General features: G+C 40.0%; 1 protein-coding gene across 6 annotated transcripts in view; it reads right to left on the bottom strand.

Annotated features, from left to right (window-relative positions):
- ARID5B (AT-rich interaction domain 5B) overlaps positions 1-25400 on the bottom strand; it is a 195635-nt gene that overhangs the window by 76043 nt on the left and 94192 nt on the right. For 4 of the 6 annotated variants that reach the window (XM_003830323.5, XM_034930641.3, XM_034930639.3 and 1 more), the window contains one exon: positions 20565-20795. The exons of the other annotated variants lie outside the window; for them this stretch is intronic. In XM_003830323.5, coding sequence (XP_003830371.1) covers positions 20565-20795 — 231 coding nt within the window. The remainder of the gene's footprint in view (positions 1-20564; positions 20796-25400) is intronic. 6 annotated transcript variants of the gene reach the window in all.

The following is a 25400-nucleotide window of genomic DNA, read 5'->3' as shown; positions in this document are numbered from 1 at the left end:
GCTTGGCCTTTTCATTTTTTCCATTTTTTACACTTAACAAAATGTAGAAAACTCCCAATAACCGCTCCTTTCACACCTTTTATCTCCTTTATAAGTTCGTAATATTCACCCATTAAATCTCAAACTTTGCTATGTTCTTATGTAATGCTTAATTCTCTTCTCTGGCGTTGGCTTGTGAAATGTCTTTAATTAAAAAAGCTAAAAGCACTCTAAATCTGGATGGCAGACTCATTTCCAGGGCATTCAGGCATGTTGTCTAATTTTAAAACTCTGACAGGATACATGTAAATTTATGCAAGTTTCATAAAAGTCACAATTTCCTCCTTGAATTCAAGCTAAAGAAAATGCCCCTGAGCTCTTTTCAAAGCTGTTTGTTTTACTGGAGAGCTCATTTTGCCCATTGTGTTGGAGGTGATTATTCTGAAGAATATCCGATGTCAAAGTCCCATCAATCCACTAAGAATTAAGGAGTTAAATTTCCCGACTATTGATCAAACAGACTCTTTGATCATTATTTTATGCCTTTTAAACACAGATGGGGGAGGGGAGGAAAAATATTATCATGCAAATTATTTTGGTTGACAGTAATTAAGAAATTATATGTTAAGAAAATCAGTAATTGTTCACATGAGTCATTAATGTGTTTTCATTCTTTGTAAAACTTTCTGGCACGCCCTTCCTTTCTTGCTTTAAATAAGCAAGGACTGGAAAATATGCATAGTATTTGGAACCCAGGGGAGTGACATATTAATTCAAAGTTTGCTTGGAAGTGTAGCTTTGTGGAAACTCAAACATGTTCCCATCCTTTTTTGTTTCTACCTCCCTTCTACTCAAGACTCCTCGCCAGAAAGTTAGGGTAGCCTCTTTGAATGTAAGGCAGGGTCTTCTATGGGCTGAGACTCGCTTCTCTTCAGAGGGTCACAGTTAGGAGGGTCACAATTAGAAGACTCACTGCCTAGGAAATCTGTAAGAAAACCCACAAAATGTGGGAATCAGAACGAGCTCAGCCCCGGGTGATTAACCAGTCCTTGCTAATTCTGTGGCTCCCTAGGAGCAAATCTTCACTCTGAATTAAACCTTTGCCAAAGTTTGTTTTGGAAAGGTCTTAAATCCACAGGAAAGAGACTAAAAGTGTATGATGGAAGGCTGAGACAAGCTCCTAAATGGTTGGGACACCTTCGAATGAACTCAGGTTGGCTTATAAATGGCCAATCCCTAAAAGAGCACAAACTAAAATTACATTTGTTTTTATTGAAAGACAGCCTCAAGTGCTGACATGTAGTGTATGACATGGGATACATAATAATACTCTTAAACCAGTTCTGACATAATATCTCCGGCGGCCTAATAACCACAAATGATTGCTTTAGTTAAGAAATAGCCAGAAGCAAAATAGATCCATGTAAAAGTAGCTTGAATCATAAATGCCTCAACAATATTTTATGTCACTTTGTAAAAGTTAAAGGAGTCCTATAATAATTAACAACAAAAACGCCATGTTCTTTACTATTGTACGGTGGTTGTGAAAGGTTATTTCATAGTCCCGAGGCTGCCAGTGCCGTAAATTATGCAGGCACCAAGAAGCATTAAGGAGAAATAATAGCAATTTAAACGAAGGCTGACGTAATTCATGATAAACAGTCATTGGAAAATATTACAATGTTGTCTTTTTTTGAGTGGGTTTAATCAGAAGAATGTGACCATATTCTAACATAAACCACTTCTCTTTTCCATTGTGCTAGCACTTGGAATGTTGGCACTCACCCTAGCTGCAAGGTTCTTATTCACAATAATTGCTGAATCCAGAGCTCCAACACCTCCAGGGAACCTAACAATGTAAATTTGGTATTCTGATTGATGGAAGGAGCTTCCAAGACAAAGCTCCAAACCTCTGGGCTGCATGGTGGTCTAAAAAAGGGACTGAAATTTGAGATTCATACAGCCAGGATACTTTCAAGAATACACATTAGAAAGATGGCTCAAGTAAAGCAAGCAGTAAAGAATTACTTTATTGTGATGTCTAATAGAACCTGGAGATGTGGTATGAATCTGGCAGCTGTCCTGATAAAAGCAGATCTTTGTCACAGATTGTTCTTGGTGAACTGTAAATATAGCAACACATTAAGAAGTAAATATGATGGGGAAGACCAAACCAGCCAACTTTCATTAATGCAAAATATCACCAGGTCAGGATCATAAGACATAATCACAAGACAGGGTGGTCAAGCAGATGTTTGTATCTGAACACCCACAAAAAATTACCTTCTGTGCATAAAAGACGACAGTGGTGGGGGCGGGGGAGGGGCAGGTTTGAAAAAAAAAAAAAAGGTCAGGAACGCGTCTCATGCCAACATGGAGACCGGGCAATATTTACCTCTCTGGCACCCACCCAGTCTTTGGAAACGTAAAGATAATAATGATATTGGTATTACAACTACAAAGCCTTCCAATGTACAGTTCATTTAAAAGTCTTTAAGCCAACTATTGATTATCTGTGGTGACGAAGGAAGGCAAGGATAAAAGAAAACACAGAAAATCCAATGGCTTATTTTTCCCACTGGTTTCTGTTTCTTTCATGATCCATTCTTTCCAAGGGCCATTAAGAGCAGCAGAAGTGATTTCATTTTTTCTTCCTCTCCTTTTCTCTGCCAACCTTCGGATGGAGGTGCTAATGAGCTGGAATAAACTCAAATGAAGGGAGAGGAGGTCTGCCCAGGAAGTCAGGGACTTAGATAATCTACATAGTGGGGCCTCTGTCCCTGATAATAAAAAATTAATTGCCACCTTCCAGAGATCATTTAAAATATCTATTATATAGAAAACCCGATTATTTTTGACACTGGATCTTTTCTTCCAACTGAATCTATTTAAATCATCTCAGAGGTCAAATATCTGGCCACTTCTTTAAAAATATTCTTTCAAAGTAAGATAAATGGCTTTCTCTGGCATTTATACTATTGAATAATAAAAATGTATTTTATCTCCTCTACACACAAACCTTACTTTCTCTAAATAGCCCACTGTGAACATTATCAGTGAATTTTGCTCAGTGTACAAATATTTTATGTATTACAATGAGTAGCAGAACACAAAACTTGCAAATATTTATTTTTAGACATATGGGAAAAAAAGCAATTAGAGCTAAAAATGTGAAGAATGAAGAGCTCACTTAGAAGCAATTACATTGGACATGCAAACTGTTCTGCCATCAAACTTTTATTCAGATGCTGTAGAGCATATTAAGAAATATCACTTGCACACACAAAAAAGACAATATTATTTCACAACCAAACATTTCCAATCACTATAAACAACATCTGGGGGTCATTAATAACTTACTCTGCAGCTGAATTAGTCAAATAATATGTGGCCTGACTCAGAATTCCTAAATTTCTATTTTTGAAGAAAAAAAAAAGCAGAACAAAACAAAATACCATGACTTATTTTTTTTTTCGAGATGGGGTCTCGCTCTGTTGCCCAGGCTGGAGTGCAATGACGTGATCTTGGCTCACTGCAGCCTCCGATGCCCAGATTCAAGCAATTCTCCCACCTCAGCCTCCTCAGTAGCTAGGATTACGGGGCATGTCACTACACCTGGCTAATTTTTGCATTTTTAGTAGAGACAGGGTTTCACCATGTTGGCCAGGCTGGTCTTCAACTCCTGACCTCAAGTGATCCACCCACCTTGGCCTCCCAAAGTCATGGCTTATTTTTTCAAATATGTTTGCTGTCTGGGCAGTTTATATGAATATACAAACGTATGTAGACATAATGGACAATTTGTGTACACATACGAGGCACATACTGTTTATGCATTAATCACTACTTCCCCTTACGTGGTGTCCTGTTTTTGTTTTGAGGAAGTTTAAAATTGTAATATTGAGTTCACTCTCTCTGCTCAGAGGCTTGTATATAATTAGCATATTTTTCAGACTAGTAAGAATCTGACCATAAGCAACATCTGAGAAGCCTCCCATTCCAAACTACTACAAAGCCTTTTGTACATAGCCTCATAACACATTTTAAGAACAGGCATACTGTTCAAATATGCCAGCCCTAAGATAAAAGAACTAACAATTTTACTGCCACACAACCCACTGTACTGAAACACCCCAAATATTTATACTAACAGGAGTTGAAAATAGTATCAGAGGACAATGCCAAAATATTTCTTCCACTCATTATTAGCAACAGTCTTTGGGAAGACAGATGCCAAGAAGCCAGTGCTTTTCTAATTCACTGGGTCCTATCACATGGTCTGTTATTATAGGTTTCGTGGGGAGCAACAGACTGGTTGACTTATGGGCAGGGTAAAATTGTCTTTAAGACAATCCATATTTACAGGGTTTTATTTTAATGCCTCTCAATCTCAAACATCACTTTGAAAAGTATTAAATTTCAATTGTAAGATACACCATTTGGTTCACATTTCAATATCTCCAGAATTGGTGGCATCTCAATTGATGGCATTTTACAGTTGTTAATCAGCAGTGCTTTTTATTGTATATGCAATGTGGCACATATAAAAATGGTGTATCTTAGAAATGATGTCTTAAATTTAATGAACCTCATTGGTCTATATCAGAGGTCAATATATTTTTCTGTACAGGGTCAGAGTGTTGGTATTTTCAGCTTTGTGAGCCATACTCAAGTCAGCTGTCATAGCACAAAAACAGCTATAGATAAGATGTAAGCGTATGAGTGTGGCAGTGTGCCAATAAAACTCTGTAACAGGCTGAGCGCTGCACATGGCCCGTGGGTTGTAGTTTGCCCTATGGACAGTAGGCTGCAAACAGCACACTGACCTATGAGAACAGAGCCAGCTACGTACAGTGATGGAACCTTAGCCGCAACACTGAATCTCCTAAAGGCACAAACTCCATCATCCTCTGAGTCTTCTCAGTAGAACAATTCACCTACGGCAAGTGCTCCACATATGCCAGATAAGGCTGAAGTGAATAACAGTGTTTAAATTCACACTGTTAGGCCAGGTACGGTGGCTCATGCCTGTAATCCCAGCACTTTGGGAGGCCAAGGTGGGCGGATCACCTGAGGTCGGAGTTCAAGACCAGCCTGGCCACTGTAGCGAAACCCCGTCTCTATTGAAAATACAAAAATTAGCTGGGTATGGTGGTGGGCACCTGTAGTCCCAGCTACTCAGGAGGCTGAGGTGGGAGAATCTCTTGAACCCGGGAGGCGGAGGTTGCAGTGAGCCAAGATCGCGCCACTGCACTCCAGCCTGGGTGACAGAGCAAGACTCTGTCTCAAAAAAGAAAACAACAACAACAAAAAACCTCACACCATTCAGAGGTGGAAAAGCAAAGACTACGCAGGTGAATTTGAAGAGCGTACTCGGTTTCCCCCATAGGAGCACTGCTGTATCTATTTGACAAAAGTCCCATTGAGCTCAAGTCAGAGTCTCATAATCATTATTTAAATGAATTAGAACAGTTGATAGGCTACTGAAAAGAAGCACAACACAACCCGTAAGAGCACTGCTTTGCAGCTTAAGAGCAGGGTTTGAATCCCAGCTCCACTAAAGCAGCTGTGTTGAAGGACTTCCTTAAATGGGTCTGAGCTTCAGCTTTCTCATCTGTAAAACCAGAGAAGGTAACAATCCCTACCTAAGTATTACTGTGAAAATCGAGGAGATAATGCACATAGTAGGTGCTCAATAAATCCTAGAAAAATTTGGCTTCAATAAGCCTTTCGCTGAAGTATTTATCCTACTAACACTTCATTAAGTGGTTATCTCTTAGGAACACAAATTATAGGCACATAACAGTGCCTGATACATGGTATGCTCTCAATAAAAGGTATGATCTAATGTCATTATTTTCATATTTTCATGAACTAAAATTCTAAGGAAATGAGTTGTTCTAATTAATGAAGTGTAACGTTTACAGAGAATCATTGGAAACACCTTTTTTGTTTCATTGATGGAATGTGAGAACAGAAAAGGTTCTTAAAGATCACCCAGTCCAGGAGTTCTTAATCTGAGGTTTCATATACCCTACAAATCCTGGAAAATAGATGCAGAATGTTCTGTATTTGCCTGACATGTCAATTTTTGCTAATGACATTGTTCAAAGCTATTATTATTTTTATTATGTTTGCATGCACTTTTTATGAGAAGATTCATAGCTTTCATCCGATTCTCAAAGGGACCTGAGATCCAAAAAAGTGCAAAAACCAGTCCGACATTCCATTTCATATATAAGACATGGAGTCCCAGAGAGGTTAACTGAGTCATGGAAGCTCCCTATTTCGTATGAGGGTCATATTCAGAACATAGTTCTCCTGACTCCCAAATGCCCTTTCTAGTACACTGTGCTTTTTCTTAATTTCTTGGTAGTTAATAGCATACAGAGTATATACCTCCAAAATCAGGGCTTTGCACTTTTACCTAGCAAAGCCTTTTACCCATCTGCAACTACCCAAGGAACATACCCCCTACCTTCAGCCACTACTTCTTACCACACGCTGCCTCCTGTCAGCACCAGCTCAACAGTTCCTCCATCACACCCGAACAGAAGCAATTATGGGAGGAGCTGGTGGTAACAATTACTTTGTCAACTTCCATTCTCCATTACCACTGCAACCAACTTCAACTTTAAGCATTCCTACAGTATTGAGTCTCAATCTTAAGTGTGCATAAAGTGTGATTAAAATATTGGTAACAAGGAAATGTAAATTAGTACAGCCATTATGGGAAACAGTATGGAAGTTCCTCAAAAAATTAAAAATAGAATTACCATATGATCCAGCAATCCCACTATTGGGTATATAGCCAAAAGAAAGGAAATCAATATGTCGAAGAGATATCTGCACTCCCATGTTCACTGCAGCACTATGCACAATAGCCAAGACTATGAGTCAACCTAAGTTTTCATCAAAGGATGAATCGATTTTAAAATAAAGTTTATCAAGGAAATGATAAAAGCTTAATGTAATAGATACCACAATTACCCTATTTCATCATTACATATTGTATCGAAGTATTACGTTTGTATCAAAGTATCATATGAACCCCATAAATATGTATTATTATATATCCATAAAAATTAAAAGAGAAAATGTGGTATATATATATATATATATATATATATATACCCAATGGAATACTATTTAGCCTTAAAAAAGAAGCAAATTCTGCCACCATTTGCAACAACATGAAAGAACCTGGAGGGCATTGTGTGGAGTGAAGTAAGGTAGTCACAGAAAGACAAATACTGCAAGATCTCACTTACATGTAGCATCTAAAAATGTTGAATTCCTAGGAGTAGAGAGTAGAATGGTGGTCACCAGGGGCTGGAGTTGGGGGAGTTGGGGAGATGTTGCTCAAGGGATACATAATTTCAGTTACATAAGAGACATAAGAGATCTCTTATTCAACATGGTGACTATAGTTAATAATGTATTCTTAAAAATTGCTAAGAGAATAGATTTTAAGTATTCTTATTACAAAAAAAGTTAAGTATGTGAGGTAATGCATGTGCTAATTACATCAATTTAGCCATTCCACAATGTATACATATTTCAAAACAACACATTGTACATGATAGACGTGTACAATTTTTGTCTATTAAAAAAAGTGGGTTACATGATATTACCCATTCAAATTCTGAAGGTCTGAGGCAGACCCCAAGAATCAAATTTTTAGTAAGTGCTTCAGGAAATTGATGCACATGTGAAAATCACCGCCTGAGCTTACTTTCTTGCTTGTGCTCAGTATTCACTCAAGAAAATTTTTTCCTGTTGTGCTTTGGAGCCCAGGCGAAACTTTGGATCTTCATTCTGAGCACTGGTTCTCAGAAGATACCTAGGTCTACAGCAGGCTCTGATTATCTGATTTCTCTGCTATTGCTTGGAAGGAAAATAATCTTGGCAATAAGAGATTCCTAGAATCCATCAAGTGCTGACGCTTTTATGTATAAAGATGTTTGTTATAGTATTAATTATATATTATACATAACAGCAACAAAACAAAACTGTGGAGGAAACAATCTAAACTTCTAATAAAAAGGGATTATGTAAACTGTGATAAATTCATTTTATGTAATATTAGGCAATCATTAAAATGGAGTTTATAAAATGTTTATAAGAATATGGGGAAATGTTTGCTTTATAATAACTAGAAATTTAACATATAAAATTGCATAAATAAAATGTTCTCAAGTAAATGAAAGTGCTTTTGAAAAAGACTGGAGGGAAATCGATAACACTGATGAGATGGCGGATGATGTTTAGGGAGGCAACAGAGTAGATAAGCATACCAGCTTTGAAGCCAGACAGACCTGAACTGGAATCCAGCTTGACCACTTACTAGTTTTGTGACTTTGGCTTATTTAACTTCTCTTTGTTTTTTAATAGAGACAGGGTCTCGCTCTGCCGCCCAGCTGCTTGGGAGGCTGGAGTGCAGTGGTGTGATCTTGGCTCACTGCAACCTTGGCATACCGGGCTCAAATGATCCTCCCACGTCAGCCTCCTGAGTAGCTGGGACTACAGGCGCGTGCCATCACTCTTGGCTAATTTTTGTTTTGTTTTGTTTTGTAGAGAAGGGATGTTGCCCAGGCTGGTCTCAAACTCCTGGGATCAAGGGATCTGCCCACTTCGGCCTCTCAAAGTGCTGAGATTACTTAACTTTTCTTAGCCGCTCTTTCCTCCCCTGTGAAGTGATGGTTAACGCGAGCTTCCTTATAGGGATGCTGTAATGATTAAGCAAGATAATGTATATAAAGGGCTTAACATAAGGCCTGACATATGGTACATGCTCACAGAAGAGTGGCAATTATTATTATTACTCTACTTGTACTTTTCATAATAGAAATAACTTCATAATGAGAAAAATATTTTGAAAAACATATAAGCTGTTTTTACTATTTACTTTTTTTTTTCCCCTCCTTGAAATATGGTACTAAGGGGATGAAGGAGGGGGAGCATCTGGTTTATGGAAGATTCTGGTTAATTAGGGTTTGCTGTATATAATCACAGCTGTGATGCCGTGCCCTTCAGCACTGGGCCACATTTGGGGGGATGGCATTAAGAGCAAAGGCCGAGTAGCTGGTGCCCGAGTCTCACTGTGGTTTCCCCTTAGCTTCATTCACTACTCTGCTAACGTGTAGCCACAGACTCACCTGACCAGTTTCTTCAACTTCCTGGTGGGGTCAAGGACACTTGTTCTCCCAGTTCTACAGAGTTGTGCAGAGGCCAGAAGAGGTGGAGGTGCTCTGAAAAGTATGAGGCATCTTCTTGCATGTGCAAGACATTCCTCTTATGGCAAGACTGAGGGTGGGATGAGCAGTTACCAGGGTTGGGAGTGGTGGGGCCAAACTCTCCATGTATCTGAGGCCACCTCCTCAGCTCTTGTAGGTGACACTGGCACCAAGGGTCTGCAAGGCAACTTCCTGGGGCCTCCATAACAGTCCCTGGGTTTGTTCTAGTCCTGACACATTTCAATTTCCTCTCTTTCAACAGCTATGGGATAAAATGCATTCTCTAGAGCATGGTACTTGCAACTGTGCTGCAGAAAAGACAAATCTCAAAAGAACTAATTAGTACCAACATCCATTGTCTTTCTGAAGGGGTATGTCCTGGAAATGAAGCGGGACTCGGCTCCTTGATAAAGTCATGTTTCTGGTGTTGTGTGTGATACCCTTGTTAAAAGATTTGATCTCCTACTTCAAAGATATAATATTCATGCCTGGGACCGGACGAGGAAAGTGCCCTGCTGAATCCTGTGTGTTATGAACTTGCCTTTCTAGGATCTTCCATGCAACTCTCCCAAGAGAAGGCCTCAACTATCAATCATATGCAGTAAGCCAGTGATCCATAAAGGATCCTTGGGGTATCAGTACCATCTACCAAGGAGTTTTCCATATGAGAACGTTATACTGGCTAAGCCTTTTTTACTTAACACTTTCCGATATGATTCCAGCCCAAACTGTGATCTATATTATATTCCTGACCCATAGAGCCACATTTAATTAGAAACCTGACAACGCCCCGTATGCTGTCAAGCAACCAGCCACTGTTTCTTGATTGGCCACGGCGAATTCTGGTATCTGTGTTACAAGTTGGAAAGGTTGTTAGTGACCTCTGGATACAGGCTACCATTTGTCCTGACTTAAGTACGCTCCTTGATTTTCTAAGGAAGACATCCTTCTAGGTTGTGCAGAACTACAAAGGTCTTTTAAGCATCCTAACAAATGAACTATCTTTAGCTAAAGACACTGACCAGATTACGAACAACGTCTCTTTGGTTTGAAAAGATAAATAAATATTGAGAAAAAACCCAGTTCTTTTGAGTTTGGCACTCTGCCTTGAGAATGAAATCAACTGGCAATGAGCTAAAGCTGAAAGACTGAGGTCATGAAATACTTATCTAGGAAAAGAGATAAGATGATGGAGATTTGAAGCCCTCTCGGATCTAGCAGAGTTTTTGTATCATTTCAACAAACATGTTGATTCTTACCCCCTCAAGGAGCTTCGAGTCTAGTGAAGAGAAATGCAACTAAAGCCATTAACTTTAATAACAGGCAGAGGGGGAAAAACATCTTTGGAAAAGTACTGAGTAACACATAAGGGACAAGAAGCAAAATGTTAAAGATGATTATTCTGAAGTGACTCTTTTAGCCTAGAAGCAGCCCATTAAGCAGCCAGGAAACCAAGCAGGCACCTCACTCCTTTACCACTGCTGCAAAATTGGTGCCTCTCTCCTTTTCTTTCTCATAGGCCCAAGGGAAGGATCCAATTTAATAAGAAACAAGTTGATTTTTCTTCCAAGAAACTTCCCCTGGGTTCTAACCATGATGGGGGTCTATGAGAGGACTCACAAGTACTCACTCCCTCAGGGGAATATAACATCTTCTAGGAAAAGAAAAAGAGTTTTTGCTTGTGGAGGCTGCTTTTTGTCTGTGCAGAAAGCTAAAAATGGCAGAGGAAACAATCTCTTTGAGCTTCAAAGTCCAGAGTATTTTCCACCTCCTCACCTGAAATAACTTCCTCCTTTTTGTGTCCTTCAAGGTCCAGTTGAAGATCCATTTCCTCTAAGAGGCTTCCTCTGACATTAGGGCCCTCTTTTATGCATCTTTTAACTCCGGTGGCACCTACGGTTTGACCTCCTCACTTTGCCCTTAGCCAACTGCCTCGTAGTGTCTGTTATATGGCAAACTTTCCCATGGACAAAGCTTTGGCAGATATCCTCTCCTTTAAACTTCAAAATAACTCCTGACTCTTAGCTCTAGGTTTCTTGCATTTGTAGCAGAAAAGCGTGCCCCTTGGGGTCAGTAGACCTGGGGGTGTGTGGGGGTTTGCTTTGCTAACCCCTACTTCAGCAACATGCCAGGTCTGTGACCCTTCAGAAGCTGTTTAACCTCTCTGAGGTCGCTCATGGGTAAAATGCAAGATTTTTAAGAGGATTACAAAGAACATTTGTAATGGCCTCTTTCTCCATGTCCTATCTCAGACAACTTGATTTTTCAGTTGTCTAGAGAGCAGACACTAGCATCCTAACAATGCCTGGAGTTCTGCCTTAAACATAGTTGGTGCCCAAGGAATGAATGTATAAGCACTCAAGGAGCATTAGAATGCACCAGTCTTCTTCTGCTGAACCCAGTGTGTTCCTTAGTCCTCCAAGATGGCACCTGGAGAGCCAAAACAGCCACTCTAAGAAGAGCTTTTAAGACACAGAATTTCTAGGCAACTTCCTAAGGGAACATAAAGCCCAGATGATGGAATCAAGGCCCACGCCAGCCAGCAATGAGAAGATTTCCTGAGCAGGCAGTACAGCTGGCTCTTGTGCCAAGAGCTTGGCTACTCTGCCTCCTTTGAAAACCCATTACACCAAATCATGGCAAGCGAAATTTAATTTTAAAAAGGGAAATGATTTATGTGCTACAGAAATAAAAAAGTGACAGAAGCAGGAAAGCTTGCATACATTTCATTTTTTGAAATTAGACCTATAATTTTTTCATTAAAGAATAATGCCAAGTTGGGAAAGCCAATGCATTCTAAGCAGAAAATCACGGAGAGGTGTATAATGGAAGTCCTGTCAGCATGGAAACCCCACGTCTTACAGAGTCCATGAGAACACAGAGCAGTTCACTATCTGCCCCCTTCAACTTCTAAATAGTTTGCGCTCTTAAAGAGCCCTATCCTCATTTCTGTTTCTCTGATGAGATGGGAAGCCACCGGAGGTCTGAGCAGAGAAATGGCCACTCTGGCTGGGGTGTTAAAAACAGACCAAAGGACAGCAAGGGCTGAGGCAAGGAGGCTGGCATAACAGAGATGAAGGGTATTGGTGGCTGGCACCAGGGTTTCTTGATTCCAGTCCAGTGGGTTTCAGATTTTGAATCCTTGTGATTATTCCTTTCCTAACCACTTCCCAACACGCCAATCTCTCTATTTAAATCCTACAAAATCTACTGTACATTCATCATCTAGAAAGTTAGCTATCAGTTATCTGTTTTCCATCAGCCTGATCTCAGGAAGTCTGAGATCTCTTTCTGAGCAGGGTCTGGGCTGAGAGGCAGCCTAATGTAAAGGTGCAAAGAGCACGGACACTGAGCACGTATGCTGATTTTGCCAATTGCTGGCCATGAAATGTTGCTGTGCTTCAGTGTCCTTATCTGTGAAACAGGGGATAGCAATGATACTGACATACGCTATAAACGTATCCATCCATTCATGTAACCAATATTTACTACATCTACTATGTGCTGGGTACTGCTCTGTTGCCTGCACACATGGCTGTGAATAAGACAGAAAATCCCTATATACATTTACAAAGAGCTTATGTGGCAGTATGTGTGTGTGTGTGTGTGTGTGTGTTTGTGTGTTGTGGGGTGGGGGAGGTGGGTGGAGGGGGTGGGACAGACTGTAAACATGTAAAGAAACAAATATAGGAGTTAATTTCAGATAATGATGAGTTACAGAAAGATAATGACACACTGGGTGATGGGATAGAGCTGGGCTTGTTGAAGAGGGATGGTCAGAGAAGACTTCCCTGGGGAGGAGATATTTGAGCCAAGGCCCAAATGATCTGGGAAAGAGCCAGATCTGTGATATCTGGGGATATACATTCCATGCAGAGGGACAAACAAACAAGTATTTCTGGAATAAGCGATGTGGAATGATTTTTAATAGCAAATGACATACTTCATTTTCCCCAGCAGTCTGTATCAATATGAAATAATTTTGTGGGTGTTTTCTGAGGAACCACTACAGACCCAGTATGTGGTTGAGGTTGTGTTCGGTGCTGCAAGAGGCACAAGAAGGGTAGGTTAACAATGAGTACTTAAATAGCACTTACATGGACCATCTAAGTGCTTTTACTCATTAGCTCATTTAATCTTCACAACAGTCCTGTGAGGTCAATACCTGTGAGGTCAGGTCCACAGTTATCTCACATTTTGTCACTCCCCTTTCTATATACTATAAAAGTGGGACATTTTCTGTCTTGTTCACAACTGTTGTCCTCATAGACCAGAACAGCACCTCACATATAATAGCTGTGGAATAAACCCTGGTTAAATGAATGAATGAATGAGAGCCTATCATGTGTCAGGCACTGTAATAGCTCTAAGCATCTCCACACAGCCTCACCTACAGTTCAAGGAACTTATATCCATCTAGTTCCCTGGCAGGACATAATAAAGGGGATTACAGAGAACCTTCATTTATCAAGGAGGCTGCTTAAGTCAAGCGAACATAGACTTATTCTGAATCTCTCTCCACCACCACTACCCCAGACCAGCACTTTTGCTTGTGATTTTTCAATGACCTGGTTCTTTCCTGCAGCATGTATGTTTTTTAATTGATAAAAATGTCAGTTTCACCCTAGAGAGAAATATGTTGATGTTGCTAATGTAATGGGATATAACTTTCTCGCTTTTCTAGATGAAATGCTAGGTGAAATATTAGTCAATATAGACACAAATCATTTCTTACGGCGTGAACAAAAGTTTATTGTACCCATGAGCCCAAATCGTTTTTAATAACCCATTGAGCCCACTCAGCTACAAAAGATGTCCAGAGTTATTTTTAAATCTCCTTTCAAGTTCCAAAAACAGAAAAGAAATCCTCGAATCTCAGCCATTCCATATATTATGACTGTAAATTAATTTACAGTAGCAACACACAAAATTCTTTTCCCAAGAGAAATGATATTCTAGCTTCTGAGGCCTCTGCCCAAGGAGGTCTTCTCTCTCGCTCTACTTTTGTCTTACTCTCTTAGAAGCTGAGTCCATCTTTTAATCATTACATGTATCACGGAGCACATCCATTACACCTCTACCAGCACTGAGTTGGGTTTGGTTTACTATGCTATATGATGACCTTAAGGTTCTCCTTGTTTTCACTTTGGTAGCCCATGCAACAAGGAGAAAGTGCCAAGAGTGACTTGGTTAGACCATTATTTTGTTGTTGTTGTTTGTTTGTTTGAAACGGAGTTTTTGCTCTGTTTCCCAGGCTGGAGTACAATGGCGCGATCTTGGCTCACTGCAACCTCTGCCTCATGGGTTCAAGAGATTCTCCTGCCTCAGCCTCCCGAGTAGATGGGACTACAGGTGCTCGCCACCACGCCTGGCTAATTTTTGTATTTTTAGTAGAGAAGAGGTTTCACCACGTTGGCCAGGCTGGTCTCAAACTCTTGAACTCTGGTGATCCACCTGCCTCAGCCTCCCAAAGTGCTAGGATTACAGGCATGAACCACCATGCCCAGCCTGGTTAGACCATTCTTTAATGATAAACAAAACCTCTAGAAAATTTCCAAAACAAAGCAGTCCTCCAAGTAAGATCTCTGAAGGTTAAGGTCTTCTGCATAAACAGCAATATACAAGAAGCACAACTCCTTTTCTACTTAGCTTCAATGAAAGAAAAATGTCTGCCTTCTTATCATTTGGGAGATCAGTGGGCACCACAGGCAGGCAGAGAAAGTATGAATGTGGACAGGGGCCAGGAACAAAGCCATTTGATCATCGAAATCCACTGTGACCATGAAACCTACTTTGGCAAGGAAAAAAATGTTTACTCACTTACAAATTCTCATGATCCTTAACAAAACAACTGCCTTTCCTTTCATTTCCAGCAAAACATGTGATGTTCAGAAAGGAAGAGGCAGAGCCCAGCTCATCCTTTATGCTTCAAATTAATTTTATACATCCTGAATTTCCTTTCATAAAAATTCAGGGTTTTGTCCCTTCATCTCTTCTGTTCTCCCCCTTTTCTTTTTCTTCTTTTGTCCATAATGTCATTATTTCACTCCACAGGAAAAACAGGACTGGAAAGTTCAGTACAGAGATAGAAAAGCCTCTTTAAAAACCTACTGTAAAAAGTAGAAAACTCGTCTTTTCCATTAAAGTTCTATTATAGTAAGACCCCAGGAGCCTTAGGGAATTGGGTTCCTTCATGATTGAAAAACAAGATCATTTTGGATGAGTATGAGTTGTGCAAGACATATGACTAATAGAAACAGTAGAGAATCTTCATTTATCAAGAGGGTTTTTTAAAATCAAGTGAACACAGTCTTATTCTGTGTCCAGCAAGTTGGCTGTTATTACCCGATTTTACAGATGGGGCAAGTGAGGGACCTTATGTCACTTGCCCAGAGGCATAGAGAATCAGATGGTTGAGCCCTGATTTTAAACCTGGGCTATTTGCCTGTAAGCTTAGCACTCTTTCACTATACCCTGCTGTACCTCCTTTCTGGTCCCCAGCAGAATGTGTATTTTCATATTGACATAGCCAACCCCTTCTCCCTGAAGATCAGAGCTCATGGTGTCTACACATGGACCAAACAGCTGATGACAGGCCAACACACATCCCAATTGCCAAAAGACTCAGAAGCACAACTTCAACTTCTTATTCTTCTTTGCAATTCAAACCTCAGACCAAAATAAACTGTATCTCTTTTTTAAGTCAACCATTTCTTAAGCCATTTAGTACCACACACCTTGAATAACTGATTTCATCTCATTTATGTATATTGAGCTGCCTTACATATCTTTGATGGAAGCCAGTACCTTAAAGTTATCCATTTATCTACTGTACTGAGTGTGCCTCTGTTTGGATTTAGCTGTCAACACTTCACACATGTGAAATCAATCTGTGTGATATTAATGTAAACACTGTGCATTACAAAGTGGTGGACATTTTATCGTTCTAACAACAAAAATAGACAAAAATGTTTGTATGTGTTTGTTTTTTCTATGGCATAGGAAATAACACAATATAAATGACAGTATGCATTTTACAAAAGAGGAATCATTTAAAAAGGTAAAAGCAAGGTAGGGGTTGTTGGAGAATGCTTGATTCTCCAGGCTATTCTAACAGGACGGTGGAGGCAGGAATTATGCACAGAATAAAGATTCTTATGAAGAAAAAATTGCCATTCGCATCACTTTCCCCACATTGGTATTACAAGCTCATTTCCTAATTGCATGTGCAATACAATGAGTTTTCATAATGCTTTAATGGGGAGTCTGTTGCTTTCGTTTTAAAAATAGTCAATTCTCTTGTGCTAAGAAAAGAGCATATTGCCTTTAAGAGCAGTGTAACTGACAAGATGGAAGAATGCAAGCAGAATGTCGAGACTGAAGCTTTTCAATCACCTACCATTAATATGATTCAATTTATGCTTATGTCATAGGTTTAGACATTGCACAGCTCTGTAAGCAAGGAAGGGACCTGAATAAAATACAGTGAAGAAAGCAGATGGTATGCTATCAAAACCCTTCAAGCCTAAAATAACCTTTTCCAAGTAAGGAGGATAGTTAATTAAAACCAGGATATATTTACTCAATTCTGAATATCTCAATGTAAATAAAAATCAAAATGACACTACTGTAATGTTGGACTAAATGATGAAATTTCATCTATTCTATTTTTCTTTAATAGTTTCTAATCAAACTTTTCATTAAATAGCTTCATAAAATTCCACAGAGAATTTATTTACAGGGACTCATTGCAGATTTAAAAGCCTTACTTTTATTGTTCAATTAAACTTGTTATTCAGTGGACAACATTAAAACAGCAGCGGGGATTGGTGGGTGGGGAGCAGGGGTGTATGGGCAGTTGGGCAAGGTCATCCCATGATGCAAAGTCTATTTTCAGAGATGAATCCAGGGAATGCAGGTAAGCTCCACGGCACACAGAGAAAACTCAGACTCATTCCTATCCAAGATGGAAAGCCAGCCCCGCTCCAAAGTCACAGCCTGGGTTCTTGCCAGGCTTGGTCACTGAGTCACATGTGTGTCCCACAGGTAGAGAAGACATCAGGCCATTTATGAAACCCACCCAAAGGATAGTGACTAGAGGCAGAACAAACCTAAGACAGATCAACAGTTGATCCAGGGTGAAGGCAGCCATTACCCAAAATGGAAGGTCAGAACATGAGTTTTAAACAATCTAGACATTTCCAATAGTTTTTAAAATTAGAAATGAGTAGTTATTAACCTGCTCCCTATCTTTTAAAACCAGATCAAACCCTGCCTTTTTCACGAGGCTGTCCCTGAGCCCTCACCAAGATTTCCATCTCTATCCACCTCCCAGCCCACTGCTAAATTCCTACCACACTTGCTTTCTGCAACACTCATCAAATACTTAATCATTGACTTTCTTGTAACATTAGTTAACCTTTCAGGTGTGTTAATCCTGTCTTCCCCAATTAGATTTTAAATTCTCAAAACTAGCAAGAACCAAGTTTTATTTACCTTTTGAACACCTCCTCCCACCCCCTACTCCATAATCGCATTTAATAGAAGAAAGCAAAAAGTATATTAGTTAATAAAATAAACATTATTCAATCATAGGAAAGCAAACAGTGTCCTTTTGAGAAGGGCCTTGGAGGTATTTTACAGCAATTTATGAATTTCATGTGTCAAAGGTGTAGCTGCTAAATGCTATAAACTCTTTGCCATCAGCTCTACCATTCATCCACCTGGTGATATGGCCAATAAAATTTGATTTTTACAGCCTAGGCATACTGTTACCTAAATTACATTTGACCAATTACTGAAGTCACCAAACGTGTGGTACAGAATATATACTGTGTAGAAAATTCATCTGTGGGCCCCCTGGCACTCTCGGTAATCTGACAGAAGTGTTTCAGTCATCTGGCAGTGTTTAATATTAGGAACATTTGTTTAATGCTAGTCACTAATTAAATTTATGTTCTTCCACCAACTGTTAGTTGGTTGGAGAAACTCAATGCCACATTTTAACAAACACTTTAACCCATGTCAATTTCAAATGCAACCAGTTGGAGATTTAAAAGGGTGCTCTTTGGAAATTTAGGTTGTGACTGAAAGTGGGACGGTGGGGAGGGATGTTAGTGAAGTTGCTCAAATCTGCTCAAAATAAGCTTTTTGGTCCACTTACTAACATGAAAGTCTGTAAGAAGTACAAACTATTTGAAGTACAAACAACTAAAAAAAGTCTAATACTCTAATTATTAAACTAGCCATCTAGAAGGTCTCTAAAGGTACCTTTATTCCAAAAGAAAGCTTCCACTTTAAGAGGCTGGAGAAGAAAAACAGCATTAAAATTAGCTATACCAGAAGAAAGTTCAGGAAAACATTCAAAAGTCAGATGCTTGTGTTTGTGAGAACATTTAAAACTAATTTAGTAACTCTTAACAACCATTGTGATTGCTGTTAAATTGGAACTTCTTTCTATTACCAATTCTAGATCCAACAGCTTTGAAACTCAATGACTAATAATTCTTAAATTAACCAAAAAGGTTAAAACATTTTTTTCCTCATATTACGTTGTGAAACTCTAATTTTGAACACTCTTAAATGAGGGAATGCATGCTTTCAGTTTTATTCTGTGTCAGGAATTTAGAGACCTCTTGAGCGGCAAGTAGGAAGCAACGTTTGGGAGCCGAGAATGTGGAAGAAAAACTTAAACACAGATATTGAAAAGGGAAGATTTGTAAATACTGATCTGAAAAGAGAGGGCATTGTAAAAAAATGTATTGCATACATTTATCTACTTGAAGTCAAAGGATATTTGAATACTAAAAATATGACAATAAATAAATTTCTTTGAAGAAGAAAAAAATAAATACAAACAGTGTTGCCCTCTTACAGAATGACAGTCATTTGATAAGCCAGAGTTGTGAGAGATATCCAAAAACACAATTTAGAGGGAAAAAATGTCATGGCTCTTAGAATCTAATGGACTTAGATCATTTGGTTCCCCTTCCTCTCTCTCTCTTCCCTTCCTTCTTGATCATCATATGCCATCTCCTCATCCTCACTCCGACTCTGTTCACATAGCTACTTGCAAAATTTCTCCAGCAGCAGCACCAGGGCTGTTGGAATCATGAAGAATCAAATTTAAGAGGCCATAGTGGACTCCTGAAACCATACCAAGGTCTGCAAAGGATAAGCAGAGTAACCTGAATCTGGATAATCTGCCAACTAGTGATTCTCAGGAAAACGTCAGCCAACAAAATCAAGGAATGTTTCAGTTCAAAGGGACCCTATGCTCTCTCCAGGCTAAGGGTCTCAACCTCTTCTTCACCCAGGTAGCCATGAGGGATTCAGCAGGGCTCAGCCATCCCAGCAGTCACTCTGTGGTAGTGATTCCAGAGAAGGGGTAGGGTGAGAGTGGTAGGGGTTCACGCCTCTAAGTATAGAAATTCCCAGGAACACAAGCAGTTTGATAAGGCTACCCCAGGGTATTCTGACATCCCTGCCCAGCCTGCTGAAAACCACTGATATGATCCAGTCTTTTCAACAAACAGATGAGAAAGTGATAATGTAAGAGAACGACTATCTTGGCTTGCATCTCGCCATCCACTGCACCGTGTAAGGCTTCCCAAACTGGTGATGTGATATCTTCTTCTCCTCCCCTTCTGTCTACATGTAGAGACACGTGACCAGTTAGCTAGGCAGAGATGCAGATTAAGATATGTATCCATCTTTGGTGGGCACAATGTGCGTGTACGTGTGCATGTGTGTGTATGAGTGTATGAAAAAATTCAGGACATGGATATCTATCACCTATCTATCTATCTATCTATCTATCTATCTATCTATCTATCATCTCTCTATGTGTCTATCTACTGTACAGTACTGAAGTGGTTATCTATTTATCCACCATACAGTACTGAAGTTGTTTTCTTTCTATCTATTTATCTATTCACTGTTTACTACTGAAGTGGTTACCATTGGTGCATTTTTACAATACCTTATAACAATGAAAAGAGAGTGACTAGTTAAATAAAAAAGCGTTTGAATAGACAAAGCCTTTTGAGAGAGAACTAACATGAAAGCTTCCTGTCCTAAAGTCCAATTTCAAGGTCGACCAAGCAACTTCAGACTCTACATTGAACAACAAATTCTAAATAATCATCTCTTACTCATAGTAAACAGAGGCTACGAAGGAGGCAATGACGCCTTATGCCGCAATAATTTGGGGGATGGGAGGGGTGGGGCAGCACACGGGGCTTGTGAAAGTGAGCCCCGTTCCCCATCACCGCTCTTCAGAAGAACTGAAAACAACTAGGCACACACGCACAAGTATCAGGTAGGAAAAAAAAAAAAAAAAAGACTCACCAAACTCATCGCATATACTCTCGTTTTCTATGAGAGTCGGGTGGTCAAAGGTGTCCCGACAGTACAGGATCTGAGGGTTCCTGCTGACCACTGCAATGCCCCCCAGGGCCAATGCAAACTGGTCCGTTAGAATGGAAGATGGCTTATCCTGGATGCGTTTCAGCATCGAGCGGTATCGGCAGTACTGGGGGTAGCTGAGAACTATCACGTTCGTTTCTTCCTCGTCCTCCCCTAGACAAACGAGAAAACACTTCCATTACCCTCTTCCCTCTGACAAAGAACTTTCATGGCCATGGTATAATTTCAATAATCACTTCTGGTTTGGGACTAAAAAGACTCTCATCCTTGTTACAGTCTGGGGGATGCCAGCATCCTCCCAGCCCCACTTCACCCATCCAGCCCCACAGAATATGCTTCAGGCTACCCGCACAGTGGACCTTCTTGCAGAGAAAAGAAAAGAGTAGGCTGGCCCTCTAGACACAGTAAGTAATGTTTGTGTCATCAGCAAGCAGTAGGACCCAAAAACTGTTTTGAAAGAATCTTCATTTTTTGAAGCATTAAAGTCATCATCATCATAGGGAAAGGCAGAACTTTGCTGGGCTTCTTTACATTTATTTCTAGTTTGGAATTGCTCTTATATTGGATTATACAGATGATCCTCAACTGAACGATGGTTCCACGTAAGATTCCTTGACTTTATTATCGTACAAAAGCAACATGCATTCAGTAGAAAGCATACTTTGAATTTTGAATTTTCATCTTTTCCTGGGCTGGTGATATGCAGTAGGACGCTCTCCTGTAAGGCTTGGCAGGGGCAGTGGGTGGCAGCTCCCAGTCATCCACGAGACCAAGAGGGTGAACACCGGTACTCTACAGTGTACTGTGTTGCCAGATGATTTTGCCCAACGGTAGGCTATGGCAAATGTTACAAGCACGTTTAAGGTAGGCTAGGAAAGCTATGTGTTCAGTAGGTTAGGTGTATTCAATGCCTTTTCGACTTGATATTTTCAGCTTACAATTGGTTTGTTGGGCTGTAACCCCATAGAAAGTCGACAAGCATCTGTATAATCTTTTCAGTGCTTGGAGCCTCTGAAAAGGTCATCTGGCCCCAAAGATGTCCATGGGTCTAAAATGCATCACCATCTGCTCTGGGGTCAGGAGTGCTGTTCAGCAACTATTTCCTGTTCTCCTTCTGGGCCTGTGGAAAGCCTGTGTGCCTCACTCTCTTGGAGGCCAGTGGCCTTGTGACTTTCCTTGGCCAATGAAATATGACAGAAGTGGGTGGTTACTTTAAGACCCAGTGTACCACTGACCACAATCTCTCTTTGTCTTTGCTGTGACCATCTATAATGTCCCAGATAGTGGCAACTCTGCCAGTCTGGGTCTTGGAGTAAAATTAACATGAAGCAGAACCCCTGGTTGATCCAAAAGAGACATATAACATAAGCAGAAAATAAACCTTTGTTGTTCTAAAGCAGTGGTGATTTGGGGGTCATTTGTTATTGCAGCATGATCTAGCCCAACTTGATTGATACACCCACCTTCTCCACCCTCCCCATACCCATACCCCTCTCTTTTAATGTTCCTCAAATCCATCTGGTAACTTGGCACACCTCAGAGAACCATGCTGGGAGGACTCCCTAAGCATCCTTGTGAGAGAGTTCTATCAAAACCACCTTAACTCAGGGGAACATTTCAGCAAATTTAGCGAAGCTTCCTCTTATAATGATCTTAATGCTTATTTACACCTCACTTTATTTTGTGCTCATTTGCAAACACCAGATTCTACACGGATGAAGCCTTCCCTCATCTTAAGCTTGAGAAATGGCAAACACCGTGCTTTGGTGGCCTCCACCTGTACAACATCAAGCTGAATTTAGGCTCCATGACCCAGTTTGCCATCACTCCGCAACCACCCCATCAGAGCGGTTGTAAGCAATTCCCAGACATGTCACTTGCTTCTCCAAAGGGAAAACACTCAATATTTCAAGCCCTTACCATGCTGCAGGGAATTGCACTAGACAGTTGTTAAGGATACCGACATTATCATGGCCATCTGGTAACCAGTGGGAGACGAATGAGCAAGGACGGAACATAATGATGGAACATAACCAGTACCAATGGAAGGTGTGCATGTGACCTTTTCAGATAGGAGGCCAATACCCAGATGTATTTCTAATTATGTTCACTTAGTTCCTCAGGCTGGCGGCTTTTCCACGGATGGAGATGTTTAGCTGCTTACAAGATGACATCTTTTAACAGTGTACACGTCTTCAACTCCTGCCTGGTCTGTGTATAGCTGCTTTGTCAGCTGGCACACTTAATTAAAAGGAAATATGTTTACCTTGAAGGCAAGTCCCCCAGTGCAAACTAGTTTTGAGATGCTGATATATGTCCCAAGGCATGCCCATCTGAGATTTTTACAGCAGACCAAGATGCTAAGTTCAAACTTTGGGTTCAAAACCATGCTTTTTATACAGCTAAAGCACAAAAAGTTTTAGTGAAAATATTCAAATGCGGTCAGTTCTCCAGAGTTTTTAAGTGCTATTTCAAGAAGCAGCCCCCAACGTGTCAATTGTATTATTACACTCGATTTGTATTATACTCGATTTGTCTAAGACATTGTTAATGAGAGAGAGGCATATAACCATTAAGTGCCAGGACTACCCCTCATAGCAAGTTCATAGCACTTAACACCATCTCCCATACATAGTAAATACTGTGCCTGTAAATACCTGTTGATTCCAAAATTCTATCTTGGTTGTGCAATTAGCTTTCTATGATAGGGGTAAAGGTGCATCAATTTCTCCAAGTACTCTTGAAATAAAATGGAGAAAAATGTGTGCGCTCTCAGGTTGAAGGAGTATAAATGAACAGTTGCTTCAGAGTAAGTTTCATGGAAGATGTCACCTGGACTCTTGGGACCACTTCACTTCCTTCATATCCCTTCATTCTCCTTTTTTTTTTCTCTAACCATTTTTCATGATGATGCCATCTCTAACTGCTTCCCAATTCTCTGTTCTGGATGGAGTCGGCTCCCTGGCAATCTTCTGTGCCTAGAAATGACCTTTTTTTTCTCTCCACCTCACCTAGTTCAAAACATTTAGATCACGCAGTACCCAAAACACTAGCCAAGTCATGAATCCTTCTCTTTCTGTTGGAAGAAAAACAGCAAGTTCCCCCTACTCTCAACTCCTACAACTGTCCGTGCATTCTGGAGACAGTGTTGCTAATAGTGGTCCTGGGGCTGTCTGTATCAGAATCAGATACTGTGCCATCGAGAACCAGTGACTCAGCATCTCTAAGGCTGGGGTCTAGGAATTTACCTTTTCAACAAGCATCCCAAATAGCTCATGCACACTAAACTTTGAAACCAGTAACTCTGAGTTTACTTTTTTGCGAAGACTTAAAGTAAGGTTGTTAGTTTGGGTTTTGAAATATATATATATATATTTTTTTTTTTTCAGTTGTCAGACTTTTAAAAAATTCTTATTTCTCTCCTAACCCCCCAGTACATAGAACAAAGAAGCAAATTCTCTTCTCTCTGCCACTTTTTCAGGATTGTTACAGATATCACAGAAGACAGCAAATTTTAAAAGCCCTCTTAACTAAAAATATGAGAAACAGAGAGACTGTTTCCCCATTTAGAAAGCAAGTATTAATGCTATTTCCAGTACTGATAATAAAACACTAAAATTCACAAAGGTTTTTTATATAGTGTTTTCACGTCTCTTTTGTTCCTCACAACAACCTTATTAGTGGCATTACTAGTTGTTAATATTCCCCAATTTGAGACTATAACCACCCAATCCTTTTTTTTCTTTAAGAGATGGGCCTCTCTCTGTTCTTCAGGCTGGACCTAAAACTCCTGGGCCCAAGCAATCCTCCTACCTCTGCCTCCTGAGTAGCTGGGACTTATAACCCAATCTTTGAACTCCCAGTTTGGTGGACTTTTCATTAGGATAAAATGTCTCAAATAATAACAGTAATAATAATAACAGAGATTTAACTGGTTTACACTATTAGGGACGAGGATGGTGGCCTTTGATCAAGTCAAATATAAGACTTCTGTTTGATGTAAGACTGTAGAATTCAGCCAGTTGGAAGCCAGAATTCTACTCTTCTTAGGTTAGCTTGTTACTTATTATTTTGGAACACTGCAATTCCCACTGTAATGATTTAACATTATTGATACATCATTCATGTATATTAACTTTCTACTTTCTATGCATGTGATAGGAAATAGTCCCAACTCTATGTGTTGCCAGCCTAGAACCCCTACCTTTCATCAACCTCCTTCCACACACTAAGAGGCTACAGGCACAGCTGGGGCTTGGTCTATTGTGGCAATGCTTGGTGGGGCCAAAACACAAATGATAACTTTGTTGCTTATGAACAGAACCTCCCGTTTGGACCAGAATTTTGGCATTGTTTGGACAGAGGCAGATTTCCAACCTTGCAATTAGACATCCCCAGAGGAGTTGCCTTTAATATTTACCAAACTGGAGAAAGCCCACGAGACCTTGAGGACTCCTAGGAAAGTTTACAAAGCATTCTAAGTGAAAAGTAAAAGGGAAAGATACAGAGTCAAAGTGGGACCCGGAAAAGCCAAGGTTGAAGCTAGGTTGAAGTTTCACTGAGTAAAAACAGTCTGGGTCCAGGTCTCTTCTTTGCAGTTTATTTTATTGGTGAAAACATTTTTTTTTCCCTCAAGACAAAATATGGTCAACTTTATATGAAAGGTGTATATAACAGAGTGTAAAATTTTGAGTTTGGGGAGAGCTTTCCAGATCTAAAATTCTATGATCCTAAAACTGCCTCCTAAGCCTTTGCATT

The sequence above is a fragment of the Pan paniscus genome, chromosome 8 (assembly GCF_029289425.2).
Source record: "Pan paniscus chromosome 8, NHGRI_mPanPan1-v2.0_pri, whole genome shotgun sequence".
NCBI classification, from domain to species: Eukaryota; Metazoa; Chordata; class Mammalia; order Primates; family Hominidae; genus Pan; species Pan paniscus.
This window is presented reverse-complemented; position numbering and strand designations above follow the sequence as displayed.